Source organism: Lithobates pipiens, unplaced genomic scaffold (genome assembly GCF_037356315.1).
Source record: "Lithobates pipiens isolate NorthernLeopardFrog02 unplaced genomic scaffold, aLitPip1_a1.2 Scaffold_16, whole genome shotgun sequence".
Classification (NCBI taxonomy): Eukaryota; Metazoa; Chordata; class Amphibia; order Anura; family Ranidae; genus Lithobates; species Lithobates pipiens.
In genome coordinates this window covers 576423881-576442159 of record NW_027507748.1, presented here as the reverse complement: position 1 = coordinate 576442159, position 18279 = coordinate 576423881, and the positions used below count along the sequence as shown (strand labels likewise).

Sequence of the window (18279 nt, the reverse complement as noted above, 5' to 3'; positions counted from 1 at the left end):
ACCCTCAGTAGACCCAGGGCTGATCCTGGGCGGGTGCACGGGCTCCACTATGCCTCGGCGCTGCATGCTGCTGCAGAGGAGGGGCGCCGAAGCTGTGGCACTCACTTGACTTAGCAGCGGTGGCAGCTGTGCCACTGCCCTGAGACCCAGTCATCCTATCCACACTGACACTCTAATGCCTGCCCTGGCTGACCGTCTCTGCTGTGCACTGCACTGGTTGCTAGAATTGCCTGTCACCCAGCATCTAGCAACCAGTGACATCAGAGGCCCAGCATTCAGAGCACACCGCGGCCGCTCCAGCATTCAGAACATGCTGCCTCCATGCCTAGTAAATTTGCTCCCCCCACTTATTCCATGTTCTTCAGATAGCGTGGCGCAGAGCCAGAGGGAGGGGAGCAGAGCACATCTGAAGACAGCTGCCTTAACCTGCCTGTGAGTGGCTGAGCTGAGCAGCTATCCACCTGCACTGCACTGCACCAGCATAGCGCCTGCCACTGCCTGACACTGTCTGTTATGAAGGCTCGGAATTGACCCTCTGCCTCACCCTGTAAGTAAGTTGTGCCATCAAACACAGCCACAGTGCCCATCAAATGCAGCCACTGTGCTCATCAAACGCAGCCACTGTGCCCATGAATTGCAGCCACTGTGACCATAAAACGTAGCCACTGTGCCAATCAAACGCAGCCACTGTGCCCATCAAACCCAGCCACTATGCCCATCAAACGCAGCTACTGTGCCCATCAAACGCAGCCACTGTGACCATCAAATGTAGCCACTGTGCCCATCAAAAGCAGCCACTGTGCCCATCAAATGCAGCCACTGTGCCATCAAACGCAGCCACTGTGCCCATCAAACCCAGCCAATGTGCCATCAAACGCAGCCTCTGTGCCATCAAATGCAGCCACTGTGCCATCAAATTTATCCACTGTGCCCATCAACGCAGCCACTGTGCCATCAAATGTAGCCACTGCCCCATCAAACGCAGTCACTGAGCCCTCAAATGCTGCCACTGTGCCCATCAATTGCAGCCACTGACTCCTGGTAGGGAATCTGATGTAAGAGGAGCACTGAGGGGGACTCTGATGTAAGGGGAGCCATAATAGAGATCCTGAAGTAAGGGGGGTCTCAGTTGTGGGACCCCGATGTAAGAGGGACTCTGATGGGGACCCTGATATAAAGCGGGGTTCTAATGAGGACCCTAACGTAAGTGGGACTCCTAAGGTAGAGCAGTGGCGTTGGAGCTGGTGGAGGTGGATAGAGCCCGGATGGGATGGGGTGGTGGATGGAGCTGGGATGGGATCGGTGGTGGATGGATGGAGCCCAGATGGGATCAGGGTGGTGGATGGAGCACGGATGGGATCGGGTGGTGAATGGAGCTGGGATGGGATTGGGTGGGGGGCGGATGGACCCAGGACGGGATTGGGGGATGGATGGAGCTGAGATGTTATCTTTGATTTGGGGGGTGGGGGGGTTGGTTAGAGGATATGTGCTAGGGAGAGGAATTTTGCTGGGGGATTAAACTTTAAATCTGCCCCCCTCCTTCTACTTCTAACACAAGTCATTTCTAACCCAAAACAAAGCACCCTCTAGTGCATATTCTCAACCCCCCTCCCTAAAATTACTGCTGTCAGCATAGATGTTACCTGCCAATGCCCCCCCCCCCCCCCCCAAGTCACCATGTCCCCTCCTCTGCAATATCCATATTATTTCATACCTTGGCCCCAGGCAGTAGTGCCTGGGGCCAAGGTATGTGTTGTAGCGCAGTATTCCTCTTCTCCCTCCTCAGTTCCCTTTCCCAGCCCGTGTACTTTAAACTTCAGAGCCGATGAGGAGGCAGGTGCAGACAGCGAGGAGAGAGATATGATTGCAGCATGTGTGACGGTCGGACCCCGGGCACCTCTGTCTCTGCCTCTCTCCCTCCTCACCCACTCTCCCTGCACATCGCGTGCAGCTGAGGAGATCCTGGAAGGGAATGAGGGAGCCGCGGCAACTGTGCCAGTCAGACCAGCCTGAGCCTGGTGTCACCCTCTGGCGGGTGTCACCCGGGTGCGGGCCACACCCCTTGCACCCCTTTAGCAACGCCACTGGGTGGAAGCTTTGTTGGGGACCCCAATCTAAGGAGGGGTGTTGTCTAAGGTGGACTCTGATGTAATGGAGCCTCTGATGGGGTCTCTGATGTTATGTCAGACTGCTAAGGTAGATTCCAATGTGAGAGAGCCTCTGATGGAGACTATGCATTGTTTTATTGAATGTCTATTTCTTTCGATTTACATCATATTATGCTGATTTAAAAAAATATATATTTTCATTGATTTATGAATCAACTTGTGAAATCAAGGTCTCCAATAATGCAATATTAGCTGAAGCAGTCTTGGAAAAAAGGAAAATCCATAAAATGGCAGAATCAAGTGATATAGAGCAGGGGGTGTCTGTACGCTATTTCTAGAATGTCATCATTGATCGTACAGTGCTGAGTAATACGTTGGCACGGTATAAATTACAGCTAATAACTATACTTTGCTTCCTATGAATGGCCAAATGGAAGTACTATAATTACAGAGGGCATTGTTATATGACAAAACAAGTGACAGAGTCATATGTACACAATTACTGTTGCATTCATCAGCTCCTTGGATTTGATTCAATCTCTACATTGCCTTCAGGAGGTCTCCGCCTCTCATAAACTTGTTATTGTTTTATTATATTTTAAGTGAAGCTTGTTACAAAGTGAGGCATGGTCTCCGTGGGCAGACATAACTCAACTAATCATTTATTTGCAAGCAGTGATGCTATACTGGCAAGTTCCCTGAAGGTAAACTTTAGGGAGCAAATGCCAGTTGATGAATAATTAATATAATCGTAATAGACTCACTTTAAAAAAAAAAAAGTGTCTTGTTAGTGAGTTATTCCTGTAGGGCTGGCCATAAATTATTCATTATTTTTTTTTTTTTGATTAACCCTAAAAAATGATTTGATTCCCCAATTCACACACCAGACGTGGATTGGAGAATCCTCCCTACTATTGTATTATGACAACGGGGAGAATTTCCAGCCATAAGAATACACCGATCGGAGTTGCTTGCTATAGCTGGCGGTACTGATTGATCAAGAACAACTTGTCAATCAAAATGTGCCTATCACTGCTGAACCGACTGAATTTCAATCAATGTAAAAGTCTACAGAATGATAATTTTCCCTGTATCATTTATAGGGATTGGAAGAAAGATGCACTGATTTAGCGGATACAGGAGCTGTTTATTTATTTATTTATTTATTATTTGTGAATGACAACAAAGTCCAATGATATATAATGAAACGCACACAAGAAAAATACTTCCGATCTTATAAAGACATTCATTTGACATTCATTTGAATGTACTAAGAAATAATTGTTGTATCCTACAGTGCAGCCTAATCTGTTGGAATTGATTTTCTCTGTGTCCTTCTCTACCATTATATGTTACTTGAACATTTCATATTTCTCATATGTCTCTGCTGTACCATTCACTTGTGTTAAAAGTATCCTGTTCTCTTTGTATTGCTTCCTTTGTCAGAAATACCTGACGATCCTGGCAGTTTCCATGCTTACCCATTTCAAACTGACCCAGAGCATGGAATCACACCCATCCCAGTGTGGTTCAGTTTTCTACATAGAAGAACAGCGTGCTTATAATCCGATATTCAGACTTGTGTTGCTACGCCCCCCCCCCCCCCCCCCCCCACACACACAGCTTTTCACTTTGAAGATTAGTGTACTGCAGTTAATCTGTCTCCTACTGACACGCCCTCCTGCACAGTTAATCACCGGGAAGATCAGTGTAGTGCTGTTTCTCTGCCTCCTGCTCACACACCCCCTGTAGTCTTCACCCCACCTCTCTAAGCTTTTTAATGCAGCTGAGAACATCAGTCATGCGATTATTGGCAGACCTTTTTCGGTCATGCCCCTTGGACAGAAGCTGGCCTAAAGGCTGGCTTCTGCGAGAGCGGCTGTTGTACACATGAGCCGAATGTTGGCCGGTTACGAATGAACCAGACGATACCACCCGGCATTCAGCCCATGTGTACTAGACTTTAAACACTGTCTGTCCTAACAAAGAGTTAAACATTTAGAAACTGCCCTCGTGCATTACATGATGCTGAAGGATAGCGTGGAGACAAACACACTGAGACTCTCATTATAAACCTCTAAATGGTATTTTTATATATATATATATATATATATATATATATATATATATATATATATCTATATATATATATATATCTATATATATATATATATATATATATAGATATGTATATATATATATATATATATATATATATATATAGATATAGATATAGATATAGATATAGATATAGATATATATATATATATATGTATATAGATATAGATATATATATATATATTATAGTAGCCAAGTCCCGTTCCCCTTTGGTCTAATAAGAACCTCCAGAGTTAGGGATAGCTGACATACTTCTATGTAGAGTGGGTTGCAAAGTAGATTAATTTTCCGCCAGACACTTCTTGAACGCAAGAGATTTATTGTGTCTTAAACAGAACTGTGGGAGGGAGGGTTTAGGGCTGGACACCATTTTAGTAGTTGCAATGTTAATTGGCAGACTCCGAGACTTCTATAGGTAGACAGTCATGTAGGGAAAGGCTCCCAGCCGGACACCAGATCTGCATGTATAGGCACGCTGTCTCCTATGGCAACAATCTTGAACAGTTTCTAACAAAGGTTGCAATGAACTCTTTCACTTCCTCTACAATCTCCTATTGTAGATCTTTACACAACTGAGCTCCCAGTCTCTCTCACTAGACTTGCTGTTCCACTGCCACTGGATCTCCTGAGCTCTTCCAACCTTCTTGCTCAGTGTCTTCCTCAAGCGTCACACCAGCATCCCTGTTGGGTCCCTGGCTTGGCATCCAAGATACTTCTCAAGCATCACCCCACTGGCCTGCTCGGTCCCTAGCTTGATACACAAGGCTGCTCTGCAAGCATCACCTCCACTGGCTGGATCCCTGGCTTGACACCTGCTGAAGTGCTGAAGTTTCCCAATTCTTCACCATCCCTGGTTGGTGAGAATACTGCTCCGGTACTTGCTACAGCTACTCACTATGGTCCCTGGTAACAAGGTTAATGGTCTCTTAGTGGCAACAGCTTCCCCTCTACCTCAAACCATGCAAGCCGCAGTCCCAACCCTACACTGCTCATTCTTGCTTCAGGATAGGCCCTCACACAGCCTAGCAGCCCAGGACAGCACAACACATGTCCACCCAAACAGCCGTCCTGGTGGCACAGAACCTCGATCACCTGACCTCACCCAAATAAATAGCTTTTCTAGCAGGCCAAAGGTCCCAAGAAGATACCTGTCCATTGGCCGAGATATCCCATCTATTCTTAATCTGTCCTTGCAAAGCCCTTGTCTTATCTAATGCCATCAGATACCCGGCCATCTAGTGACAGAAGGGAGAAGTGCAGCAATTCCTGAATTAGGGTGGAATCAATTGATCCCCTCTCAATTGGCCAAGGCAATTATACCATACTATATCACTTTTGGTGATATAGTATATATATATATATATATATATATATAATATTATACAGGATTTATTTATATATATATATATATATATATATATATATATATATATATATATATATATATATTTATTTATTTATTTATTTTTTACCACTTAAGGACTGAGCCTCTTTTTTTACACTTGTTGTTTACAAGTTAAGAACAGTTTTCTTGCTAGAAAATTACTTAGCACCCTCAAACATTATATATATATTTTTCCTAGAGAATAAAATGGCGGTCGTTGCAATATTTCCTGTCACACAGTATTTGCGCAGCGCTCTTTTGGGGGGAAAAACAACACTTTTTTAAATTAAAAAATAAGACAACAGTAAAGTTAGCCCAATTTTTTTTTATATTGTGGAAGATAATGTTACGCTTGGTAAATTGTTACTATTGTTAACTACCCAACATGTCACGCTTCAAAATTGCGCCCACTTTTGGAATGGCGACAAACATTTACCCTTAAAAATCTCTATAGGCGATGTTTATTTCTACAGGTTACCAGTTTTGAGTTACAGAGGAGGTCTAGGGCTAGAATTATTGTTCTCGCTCTAACAATTGCAGTGATACCTCAGATGTGTGGTTTGAACATTGTTTTCATATGTGGGCGCTACTCACGTATGTGTTCGATTCTGCAAGCGAGCTTGTCAGGACGGGCGCTTTTGAATTTTTTTTCTTATTTATTTTATTTTAAAAAAATGTATTTTGACACTTTCAAAAAAAAGAAATTTGGTCCACTTTTGTTCCTATTACAAGGAATGTAAACATCCCTTGTAATAGAAAAAAGGCATGACAGGACCTCTTAAATATGAGATCTGGGGTCAAAAAGACTTCAGATCTCATACTTACACTAAAATGTAATAAAAAAAGAAAAAAGTCACTTGAAAAAAAAAAAATCTCCTTTAAGAGCTATGGGCGAAAGTGACGTTTGACATCGCTTCCACCCTCTGAAGCCATGGAACAGAGCGGGGACCATCTTCCCCTTAGTCAGCAGCCAGGCATCCACAGGAGAGGACACAATAGTCTCTGTCGCTACAGGCGGGTCCGGTAAGCGGTGGAGACGGCACCTGGATAAAAGTGATCTCGTAGTGAATCCACCGTGGAGACCACTTTTACCTTAAAGAGAAACGCACAGCGTTCCCGAAAATACTGGGTTATGGCAGCTAGCTACTGCCATAAACCCGGTATTTAGCGTCAAATACTGACGTACGGGTACGTTGTTTTGCGTCAAGTGGTTAAAGGGGTTGTAAAGGTAAATGTTTTTTCACCTTAATGCATTCTATGCATTAAGGTGAAAAAACATCTGACAGTGCCTGCACCCCCAGCCCCCCCCCCCAGTTTTACTTACCTCACCCCTCAAAAGTCCCGGGCTCCTCCCCCGACGTCCTTTTCACCGTTCAGCCTGGCCGCTGATTGGCTCTAGTGGATGGATGGAAAGCAGCACAGCCATTGGCTCGGGCTGCTGTCAATCACATCCACTGACGCGGAGCGCCGGGGGGAGAGGCCGTGTGATACAGCGAGCGGCTATAGCCACCGGCTGTATCACGGGAGCGCACCCGCAGATGCTTCTAACCATGCGAGGGAGCTCACATGAACGTGAGAAGCACCTGCGGGAGGAAGCAGAGACAGCCGCCGAGGGACCCCAGAAGAGCAGATTCAGGGCAACATATTTGTTATTTAAAAAAAAAAAAATCACTTTACAATCCCTTTAAGGTCTTCTGTGAGGTTTCCTCAAATTTGACTACAAACATAGAAATACCCTTTAAAGGAAATCTATGCTGAGAACATTATGAAGTCTGAGCATTGTTGGCCTGCCTGTCTAAAAATGCTACTTCGTTTTTTAGTCTATTGGCTACAGAGCCAAAGCAGGTATGCAACTAAGGAGTTCTTGCTTCACTCATATTCACAAGCTGAGAGTTCATGGCTCAACGTACTGAAATCATGGGATCAATAAAATGTTTAAAGAATATCTAAAGCCAAAGACAAAAATATAATATATTTCAGCGTATCAGTCCCTAGATGAGGTGAATGTATAAGTTTTATTTTTTCCAGGCTAAGTCCATGTTCTGCGAGCATAGAAAAATACACATTGATCCTACCAGAAATCCGGTAACTTCCTGTGGACTAAAATCTCAAACAATGTTATTGGTCTTCTCAGCTATTTTCTGTGAACTTAAAAACATTGCCCCCTATATTATGAGGATGGGGAGAAGGGGATATGTTTATAGTCCAAATCGAGAGAGCAGAATCATTCACCTAACAATTTATGTAATAATCATCCATCAGTCACTCGCTGAAAGATTATTACAAGAAAGAGTTCTTTTGAAAAGAATCATTGTGCATTCACAGCATAATACTTCATAACTGCTAAGAATAAAAGTGTCATCGACCTAGAACAGTGACAGCTACCGCTGACTCCCAAAGGTACCATCAGAGCAGAAAAATTACATAAAATGATGGCTGTTAGCGCTATTTCTTTGTTTTCAGCACAGCCTAAACTTTCACCAGTAATTTGCATGTAAGTCCCAAGTGCCTATTCCATATTATAAATAACATGTTTAATATGTGGGTAACATGCATCAGGGACACAGAGGCAGCCTATATAATGTGCGCAAGAGATGGTTAGAGAACAGCCCTGGAAACTGTTAGGATCCTTTCGCACGAGCATACCTCCCAACATTTTGAGATGGGAATGAGGGACACCTATCAGCAAAAGTATGCAGGCATAGGACACACCCCTGGCCACGCCCCCTTAAAGGAGAATGGTATTCTCCCCATAGAGAAGAGCAGGTCCGTCTCTGCACAGTGACCTGTCATCCGCCTGCTCAGCGGGGATCAGCGGAGTGATCCCGTGCTGAGCAAAGGCGAGTCCGTCGAGTGGACCGCTCGTGTGAAAGGACCCTTAGAGACTAGCCCTAGAGATTGTTAGGCCCGATCAGATGCCAAAAACCAGGCAATTGCGGACCTCTTTTAGCTCACCTCAACTGCCTGTCATAACCAGGTAATGGTTGCAGGACAGCCCCACACACATTACTGTGGCCACAAAGATGTGCTTTGGAGCAAAAAAAAAAGTTAAAATATGAGATGTCATATTTTTCAGGTGATGCTGCCTGCCAACGCATCATATAGAGATGAATAGAGCTGCACCACAGCCATGATGTGTCCAATGGTGCAGTGAAGAAGGATTTTGATATAAAAACCTTTTTCAAGCAAGGGTGCAAGAGGCAGCATGTCTCCTTCTGATGGTCTGCTAACGACGGGCCAGCTACTGCTGACAATGCAAACCACCATAGATCAGAAGTCAGTAGCTTGGCCCATGTGAAAGAGACCTTGGAGAATTGTAAGACAATAACCTTGGAAATGGTAACATAATAACCCTGCAGGCTGTTAGAAAAAAAAAACTCTGGTGATTTAAAAAAATAACCCTGGAGATTGTTAGAGGAATCCCCTAGAGATTGTTGGAGAACAACCCTGGAGATTGTTAAAGAATAGCCCTAGATCTTGTTAGAAAATAATGTTGGAGATTATTATACTGGCCACATACATATAGATTTATTTTGTTCAGCCTGCATGCCGAACACAATAGATCAAACAGAATGTTCCATCCACACTAACAGTGCAGATGGACAAATTCCCCCCTGCCAGGCTATTGTAATCAGACAGTCAGTATTGCCAGCTGTCAGAATACCTGAACAGTGCTTGCATCTGATTGAATGCATGCACTGCTCGGCTGCCCACAGATTCCTCCAACAAAAGTCAATAGAGAAATTGACTTGTATCAAACAAAGCAGTAGCTATACATATTGCTAGAGAATAACTCTAGAGACTGTTAGAGTATAGCCCTTTACATTTTCAGAGAATAACCCTAGAAATAATTAGAAAGTAGTCCTTGACATTGTTAGAGAATAGCCCTAGAGACTGTTAGAGAATAACCTTAGACATTATTAGGGATTAATCCTTGAAATTGTTAGAGAATAGGGATTGACATTGTCAGAGAATAGCCGCAGAGGCTGTTAGTGAGCAACCCTACAGCTTGTTGGAGAAGAGCCCTTGAAATTGTTAGAGAATAGTCCTTGACATTGTCAGAGAATAGCCCCAGAGACTCTTACGGAATTACCTTAGAGATTGTTAGAGAACAGCCCTCAAGAGGATAGCCCTTGATGTTGAGTAGCCCCAGAGACTGCTAGAGAATAATTTTAGAGATCGTTAGAGAATGGCCTTGAAATTGTTAGAGAAGAGCCCTTGATGTTGTCAGAGAATAGCCCCAGAGACTGTTAGAGAGTAATGAATATTTTCAGAATATAATATTTTCATAAGTTGGTATAGCACACTATGTCAGTGATTTTAAAAAAAGAGCACTCTAAATACAGAGTTTCAGCTGTCTTCAGGCCGGTCACATGACTCATGGCCGCTTTACAGCTATGAGTGATGTCTTCTGCGGGAGGAGCCATGATCTCCCTCTTACGTCAGCCGGGGAGATCACATGGCAGCTCGTCTCCTCCACAGAATCCCAGTCTCGTAGCTGTAAAACGGCCGTGAGTCACATGACTGGCCTGAAGAATGCTCAAATTAGGTATTTAAAAAGCTTGTTTTTTAAATCCACTTACATAGTGTGCTATGCCAGCCTCTAATAGAGGGGCTGGCAATGACAATTTTACGTTTTTGTTTTAAGAATATTGCCGGGGGGGGGCGGGGCAGAGACAGCTACAGAGAGGGAGATGACAGGCAGGAAGGAGAGGGTGAGGGGAGAGAGAGAGGAGAGCATAGGGGACAGATACGTATAACGGAGGGACATACTCTGACCATGGTGGACGGGGCTGAGCAGCCCTGATTTTCGTGGTCAGCACAGAGAGAGCATACAGAAAGTGGCAGATTCAGTGAGGTTTTTTTTACAGTTTAGAGGGGGGCAGATTACACAGCACAAGCACTGTGCTGTGTAATCTGCTTTTTTTGGGTTAACAAACACTTTAATAAAGTTACCAAAAATTCTCATACGACAGAATACAACGTCGGAAGTGATGTAATGTGTTGTATTGTAATGTATTCTTTCATTCCCAAGCATGCATGGTCCTGCTCTTCTGATTTTTTGCAGATGAATACTGACATGATTAAATGAAAATCGTATGTTCTGGTATCGTACGAGAAACATTTTCATGCTTGTCCCTTTGGATAATTTCAGATGAACTTACGGGAATTGTCTCTCCAAAGCTGTGTACTAATGATCAGATTATCGCACGATCACTTTGAAATCTGTATTTTTCATCTGATTTTCTGATCATGTGTATTAGACATTAGACAATAGCCCTTGAAATTGTTAAAGAATAGCCCTTGACATGGTTAGAGAACAGTTCCAGACACTGTTAGAGAATAAACTTAAAGATTGTTAAAGATTAGACCTTGACATTGCTAGAGAATAGCCCCAGAGACTGTTAGAGAACAACCCTAGAGCTTGTATGAGAACAGCCCTTGAAATTGTTAGAGAAGAGCCCTTGATGTTGTCAGAGAATAGCCCTAGAGACTGTTAAAGAACAACCCTAGACCTTATTAATCCCTGTGTACACAATGAGAATATTCGACGAATGGTCACCCCTTATGTTCGTACCATACTAGTCTCATATCGTAAATAAAGAAGTTAATAAAGCTACGAAAATTCTCATATGACAGAATACAACTTCAGAATTGATGTATTGTGTGGTATTGTAATGTATTCTTTCATTTCCAAGAATGTGTGGTCTTGCTCTTCTGATTTTTTGCGGACGAATACTGTAATGATTAAATGAAAATCGTATGTTTTGATATCATACGAGAAACATTTTTGTGCTTGTCCCTTCGGATAATTTTGCATGAATTGATGTGATTGGTTCTCCAAAGCTGTGTACTAACGATCAGAATATCGCACGATCACTTTGAAATCTGTATTTTTTGTACGATTTTCTGATTGTGTGTACTAGGCAGCAGACAATAGCGCTTGAAATTGTTAGAGTATAGCTCTTGACATTGTCAGAGAATAGCCCCATGGACTGATAGAGAACAAACCAAGAAACTGTTAGAGAATAGCCCCTGACATAGTTAGAGAAAAGCCTCAGAGACTTTTAGAGAATTACCTTAGAGATAGTTAAAGGATAGCCCTTGATGTGCTTAGAGAATAGCCTCAGAGACTGTTAGAAAATTACCTTAGAGATTGTTGTTATAGAATAGATCTTGACACTGTTATGCCGCGTACACACGACTGGTTTTCCGTCAGAATAAACGCTGACGTTTTTTCCGACGGAGTGCCTACACACGATCACGCCAAAGTCTGATCATTTAGAACGCGGTGGAGTACAACACGTATGACGGGACTAGAAAAAGAAAGTTCAATAGCCAATAGCTGCCCTTGCGTCATTTTTGGTCCGTTGGAACAGCATACAGATGAACGGTTTTCCTGAAGGGAATTGATTCCTTCTGAAAAATTTAAAACATGTTCTATTTCTAGGTCTGTCAGAATTTCTGAAGCCCACACACGATCGGAATATCCAATGAAATTATTCCGTCTGACTTTTTCTGCCAGAAAGTCCGACCGCGTGTACGCGGCATAAGTGTTTATTTTTATAAATTTTAGAATATAGCCTTATAGATAGAGAATAGCCCTAGAGATAGTTGGAGACTAGCCCTAGAGATAATTCGAAAACACCCTATAGATAGAGGCTAGCTCTATAGATAGATAGAGAATAGCCCTATAGATAGTGAATAGCCCTGTAGATAGAGAATAGCTCTAGAGATAGTTGGAGACTAGCCCTAGAGATCATTAGAGAACACCCTATAGAAAATAGCTCTATAGAGTTAGAAACTAGCCCTATAGATATAGAATAACCCTGTAGATAGGTAGAGGATAGCCCTATGAACCGATAATAGCTATATAGATAGAGAATAGCCCTGTAGATAGTTAGAGAATAGCTCTATAGATAGAGAATAACCCTGTAGATAGGTAGAGAATGGCCCCATGGATAGAGAATAGCCCTATAGATAGAGAATAACCCTGTAGCTAGGTAGAGAATGGACCAATGGATAGAGAATAGCCCTATAGATTATTATATTATTATATATGATTTATATAGCGCCAACAGTTTACACAGCGCTTTACAATGCACAATGTATAGATAGAGAATAGCCCTATAGATAGAGAATAGCCCTATAGATAGAGAATAGCCCTGTAGATAGAGTTGAGCCCTAGACAACACCCTATAGATAGAGACTAGCTCTATAGAGTTAATAGCCCTATAGTTAGAGAATAGCCCTGTAGATAGAAAATAGCCCTGCAGATAGTTATAGAATAGCCCTATAGATAGAGAACAGCCCTATAGATAGTTAGAGAATAGCCCTATAGATAGAGAATAGCCCTAGAGATAGTTGGAGACTAGCCCTAGAGATCATTAGAGAACATCCTATAGAGAATAGCTCTATAGATAGTTAGAGACTAGCACTATAGATAGATAATAGCCCTTTAGATAGAGTCGAGCCCTAGAGATCGTTAGACAACACCCTATAGATGGAGACTAGCTCTATAGAGTTAATAGCCCTATAGGTAGAGACACTCCCATCTCAGGGCACACAGTGGCACATCACATAGCAGATGAACAGTATTTAATTACAGCTTCAAGCTTGCCAGTGACCTTTTCCAGTGTTGTCCCCTCACTCCTTCACTATTTGCAGCTCTTCTTATCCGTCACCCCCCCTCCTCTATTCCTTTTAGCACTTGTGTTCTTTTATCGCTCTCTCACCTTGGTTCAGTGAAATAGAGCTGAGAACCTTCCCATGTCTGTCCTGATCACTCTTCTTCCCTTCCCATCCCTCTCCCACATGCACTGTACAATAGATTTCCATCTCCAGATCATGCCTTCCTTTATGTCTGCTAGATTTCCTATAAGGAACATAGATCCAGTACCTATTGCTTACCTGTTCTGCTGCCTCTGGGTCCAGATGCGGTTCCAGCAGTGGGACAGTGAACTGGATCTTTCTAGGACTGTTGGGTTCCATGCTGTGTATAGAGGCTCAGCACAGGGTCAGTGTAGTCTCTCCGCAGGGATGTGCTGCACAGCTTCTGCTTTCTGAGGTTACAAGGATTTTGCCAGCCCCTTATCTCCTCCTGTCTCCACTCTGAGAGCAATGAGGAGGATTGGCTAAACCTAAGCAGCCCGTATTCCCCCTGCTCCCCCCCTTCCATCTGTACACACACTGTCATACACACACACATACACACACACATACACACACACACAATCATACGTACGCGTGGAAATATTCATCATCCGGGTGTGCGCTTCCTTTATCTGCTTAATAAACACAATGCACAAATATTTACATACTTGCAATACAAAAGTAGAGGCTTTAGTTTTCTAATTCAATCAAGGATTTACCAAAGGTCACCAGTTCACTTTAAATACTCAGAGCAGCCATACAATGCCTACTTATCCCATATAATGTGTTAAAATCTGCTTGTGACAGTCAGCAGAGTAGGGGTTAACGCTTGGAAGACTATTGAGCAGATCCGTAAGTGGTAAGTAATCACTTATAGGAAAGGAATTAATCCCTTGGCCCAGTATGCCCCATGGAGAAGGAGGATAGTCACAGTGGTCATATTCCCCGTGTTCTTGATCAACAAAGTTTGTAACTATTCACCTAAAGAAATATAAAATATGCTGTTTACAGAGTTATACAAAATGTAAGGAACAGCATAATAACATAGACAATAGGAAGCAATGCTTCCTAAAAATGAATGACCTGCCCCTCTACGTATACTTCATATAGCATTTATTATTTCTTCCATAATTAGGGTGCCCATATTACATGAGAGAGGACACAATGCCCCTCTCTGATCAGTGATCGGTGACCGATCTGTAGGATCATTCCCATGGAGCATGAAATACATACAGGCTTTAGGTTCATATTCATAAAAAATAATTGGCAGTGAGATTTTTGTTCTTATTTACCAAAGGGGTTAAAAATCTTCACTTAATCCAACTGTTCAAACCATGTACATAAGTAAAGAAGATATTGCTGCTCACGTGATTGGATAATTGAAGTGAAAATTCACGCAATGGGGTTTATTTACTAAAGGCAAATCCACTTTGCACTACAAGTGCACTTGGAAGTACAGTCACTGTAGATCTGAGGGGGACATGCAAGGAAAATAATAAAAACAGCATTTTTGCTTGCACATGATTGAATGATAAAATCAGCAGAGCTTCCCCTCATTTCAGATCTTCCCCTCAGATCTAAAGCGACTGCAATTCCAAGTGCACTTGCAGTACACTTGTAGTGCAAAGTGGATTTGCCTTTAGTAAATAAACCCCAATGTATTGTGTTTAGCTTCTCAGCTCATTCAGTATATCAGTCTTCATGTGTGGCTGGTTCACAGATGATATCCTTTTAGTCTGTACCACCATAGACATATGCGTAGGAGTATGTAGACCTATGCTGACTATGCTCAGCACTCAAGGTGCCAGGCAACCCTTGCTATCAGTCTCTGGCTGGAGGCTGAGGTTATATAAAGGTCAGAGTGTTATAACTAGTTGGTTGGTTGGCATCAAGAAGTATTCCCCATTTTTTTCTGGGAAGAGGCACCTGTTGTTGTAGACCCCCATTAAGGGGAGTGGGCTTTTCCCCCTGTGGAGTGAGGGACTTTTTCTCTTGTTGAGCGGGAAATGAATGGTCACATTTACTCCACAATATAGAGCAGAAGGACAATAGAGGGCACTTGTACCAGCTTTGAGTTTCTCCTAGTGGAGTAGTTTATAAAGAGACTTTAGGGTCCTTTCACACGGGTGATCCGATCAGGTCCATCTGTCAGTTTTTCAGGCAGACCTGATCGGATGTTCCATGCATTCCTATGGACCGGCGGGTGTAAAAGGACTTGTATCAGTTTACCCCCTCGTACCTCCGGGTCCATCAGTCCTGCAAAAAAAACTGCGTCCTTCTCCATTTGGATGGACTGGATCAGAGACAGATGAGTGTAAACAGACAGCAGAGTCCATTTACTTCCGGCTGCCCAAAGAGCAGAACAGGCTTGTCCGCGTCCGCTCTGCATAAACTGAGCAGATCCACCCCTCTTTGCTTCAATCAGCAGGGGATCTGTAAACGGATCATCTGCTGATGGGAGTACAAACTGCCGGTGTGAAAGGGCCCTTTGACTGTGATGGAACAGCACTGAACACTAAAAATCTATATGTTGTAAACAAAGTAATAAGGAAGGAATCAACTGTCCTCCAATCTGGGCATTCTTTTATTTTGGAGAAATATTTTCTCATAAGGAGATCCTACATGTGAGGAAATGTGGGGCAAACACTATGGAGGTGTTGGGACTCTCGTAGTCTTCTGCCACTCTGGTTACCTAATCTCTAGAGTCTTAGGGACCCCAGCATTGATTGATTCAGCATTACGTAGTGGGTCCTGGGATGTGAGGTCCACCTAATGACTAAGTTTGTGGAGAATCTAGGATCTTGGTCTTAGACAGCCCTGAACTGAGATTTTACCGATATCCCAGACTTAAAGGGTTAATGTGCAAGTACAATCTCATTAAATGTTTGGCTTAGTTGGCAGGATACAGGAGCCCTGATTGGCAGAAAGTCTCCCACCTTTTGATTGGCTGCTATAAGAGTTTATAAGCACAATGGCTGTAACATCTTTTTAAGGGCTCTAACATGCATGTCTGCAAGGTAGAAATCAGTTACGACAGAGAAGGCTAGATACTGTCTATAATGGCAAGTGATAGGAAACTAGGTGTGGACCCATTAACAATGGGACTGGTGCTAGAAATGGGCTTCCCTTTTTAAGTGGAGCTAAAAGCTCTGCAGCCGTCATTGGCCCTCTTATGACTCATCCCCCCTCCCTGCCTGGAAAACTCTCAGAAGAGTGAGAGCTGTGTTTGATGTCATAAGCCTAAGCTTTTTACCAGACAGGAAACAGGAATTGGGCTGTATAAGTCATTTACTGTCAGAAAAAAAATTAGAAAAAAAGGTAAAACAACAAGGGCGGAAGATTTAATGGATGGAAAGTTGAAAAAATGACTGAAGATCCGCTTTAAAGTCACACAGATATCAGCAAGCCACACATTAAATGGCACTGACAGTTGCCTTTAAAGGCATGTTGAAGTAGCGCCATGTCAAAATCGCACTGGTGTATGCTGATGTTTACCTTCTGGGTCTGTTGCCAAAATTGTGGGACTTTCTTATTTGAGTTACAGCCAGGATGGGAAGAAACCAAGTACTTGAACCTGAGTTGGAACACTGCGGATGCAACTCTTATGGATAAAAGATTGATAGAACCGAGTAAGCAGGCCACTGGAAAAAACCCCTCTGGTTTAGCCTTGGCAGATCTAGCTGACTCCAAATAGGTCTTCTTAAGCTCAGAAAGAGGGTTGAGACCCTGGCTGCAATACCAAAAGCCTGGGATGTCTCCCGTGAGAAGTCCTATGCCCCTTACGGAGAAGGGAAATGGTAAAAACGTACTAAATTCTCCAGGCTGCAAAAATACCTTCATGTGTTAATGCAATACATCTTGGAATTTTCCTATGCACGGGTAACAGCTGTGGACCAGCACAGTCAGGCTATTTAAGGGTGGGGTGTTTGGGAGCTCCTTCATGTTCTAAAACAACACAGAATTGTTGACCTTAATAATCCAGTGTACAAAGATTTTAAGAGTTGTTTCCAAGAGTTCAGCTATGGGCAACGTGATGAAGACCAGGTAGTTAATGTGTCCTAATTCTAGGGAGTAGTGTGCACTGTGAAAAGGAGGAGCCCAAGAACTGGGATGATGGTGTTGTACCCAGACCCTTCATATTAGGTATGACTGTATTTTTGTACTGTATTGTTGAAAAACGTATGCCAAGCAGCACTGGAGAGTAAACATTTTTGGTTTTGATAACTGTTCATTGATCTAAAATAGCGAAATTGTTTTTTGGTTTATTACATTCCTTTTAGACATGATGTTTATGGGAGAAGCTTGGTACCTACTTCAGGTTAGCAAGCACGGAAACACACTTGACTGGGGATGGGGCCTATGGAAGACCTAAGGAAGAACTCTGATCTATGGAAGGAGGCACCTGCTGCATGATCATGTGAATGTGCAAAGTGTGGGCACTTCCTTGTCGGAGAACAAAACTTTTCTTTCCCTGTGGACTGGGCAAATTCTTCTCTTGTGGAGCAGGGAATACGTTTTCAACTATATCTGGAAATATAGAGCAAAAGGACAATAGAAGGCAGTTGTTCCAAGTTTGATTTGCATGAAGTATTTCCTAGTGGAGCTGTTTGTAAAGAGACATATGTCTTTGATAGAGCAGCATTAAACACTGAAAAGCTATATGTAGCGTTGTAATTAGTAAATTAACTCTTGTTTAAGTAAGTGCCCTCCAGTCTGGGCACTCTTGTATTTCAGGGAAATATTCTGTCTTAGGAATTCATGCATGTGAAGAAATATGAAACAAATGCTATAGAGGTGTTGGGACACTACTGGTTGAATTAACTGGGTTCTGCCCCATCCCTGATTCATTTAACCTCATGTAGTAGGTCCTAAGGCAGGAGCTCATCCCAGTGACCAAGTTCATGGAGAGTCCAGAGTTTAGAATCATGGCCTTAGACAGCCCTGAACTGAATTTTTTCTGATGTCCTGGATCTTAAGGGGTCAACGCTTAGTGGTAAAAGTAAGCCTCTATTACGT

The 18279-nt window shown here is 42.9% G+C and overlaps 1 protein-coding gene across 1 annotated transcript in view; it reads right to left on the bottom strand.

Annotated features, from left to right (window-relative positions):
* Positions 1–13767, bottom strand: part of PPP1R1A (protein phosphatase 1 regulatory inhibitor subunit 1A) — a 337467-nt gene extending 323700 nt beyond the window's left edge. Inside the window, exon 1 of the mRNA XM_077483772.1 lies at positions 13522–13767. Within this exon, the coding sequence (XP_077339898.1) occupies positions 13522–13602 (81 nt within the window). The 5' untranslated portion in view covers positions 13603–13767. The remainder of the gene's footprint in view (positions 1–13521) is intronic.
* Between the last annotated feature and the right edge of the window lie 4512 nt (positions 13768–18279).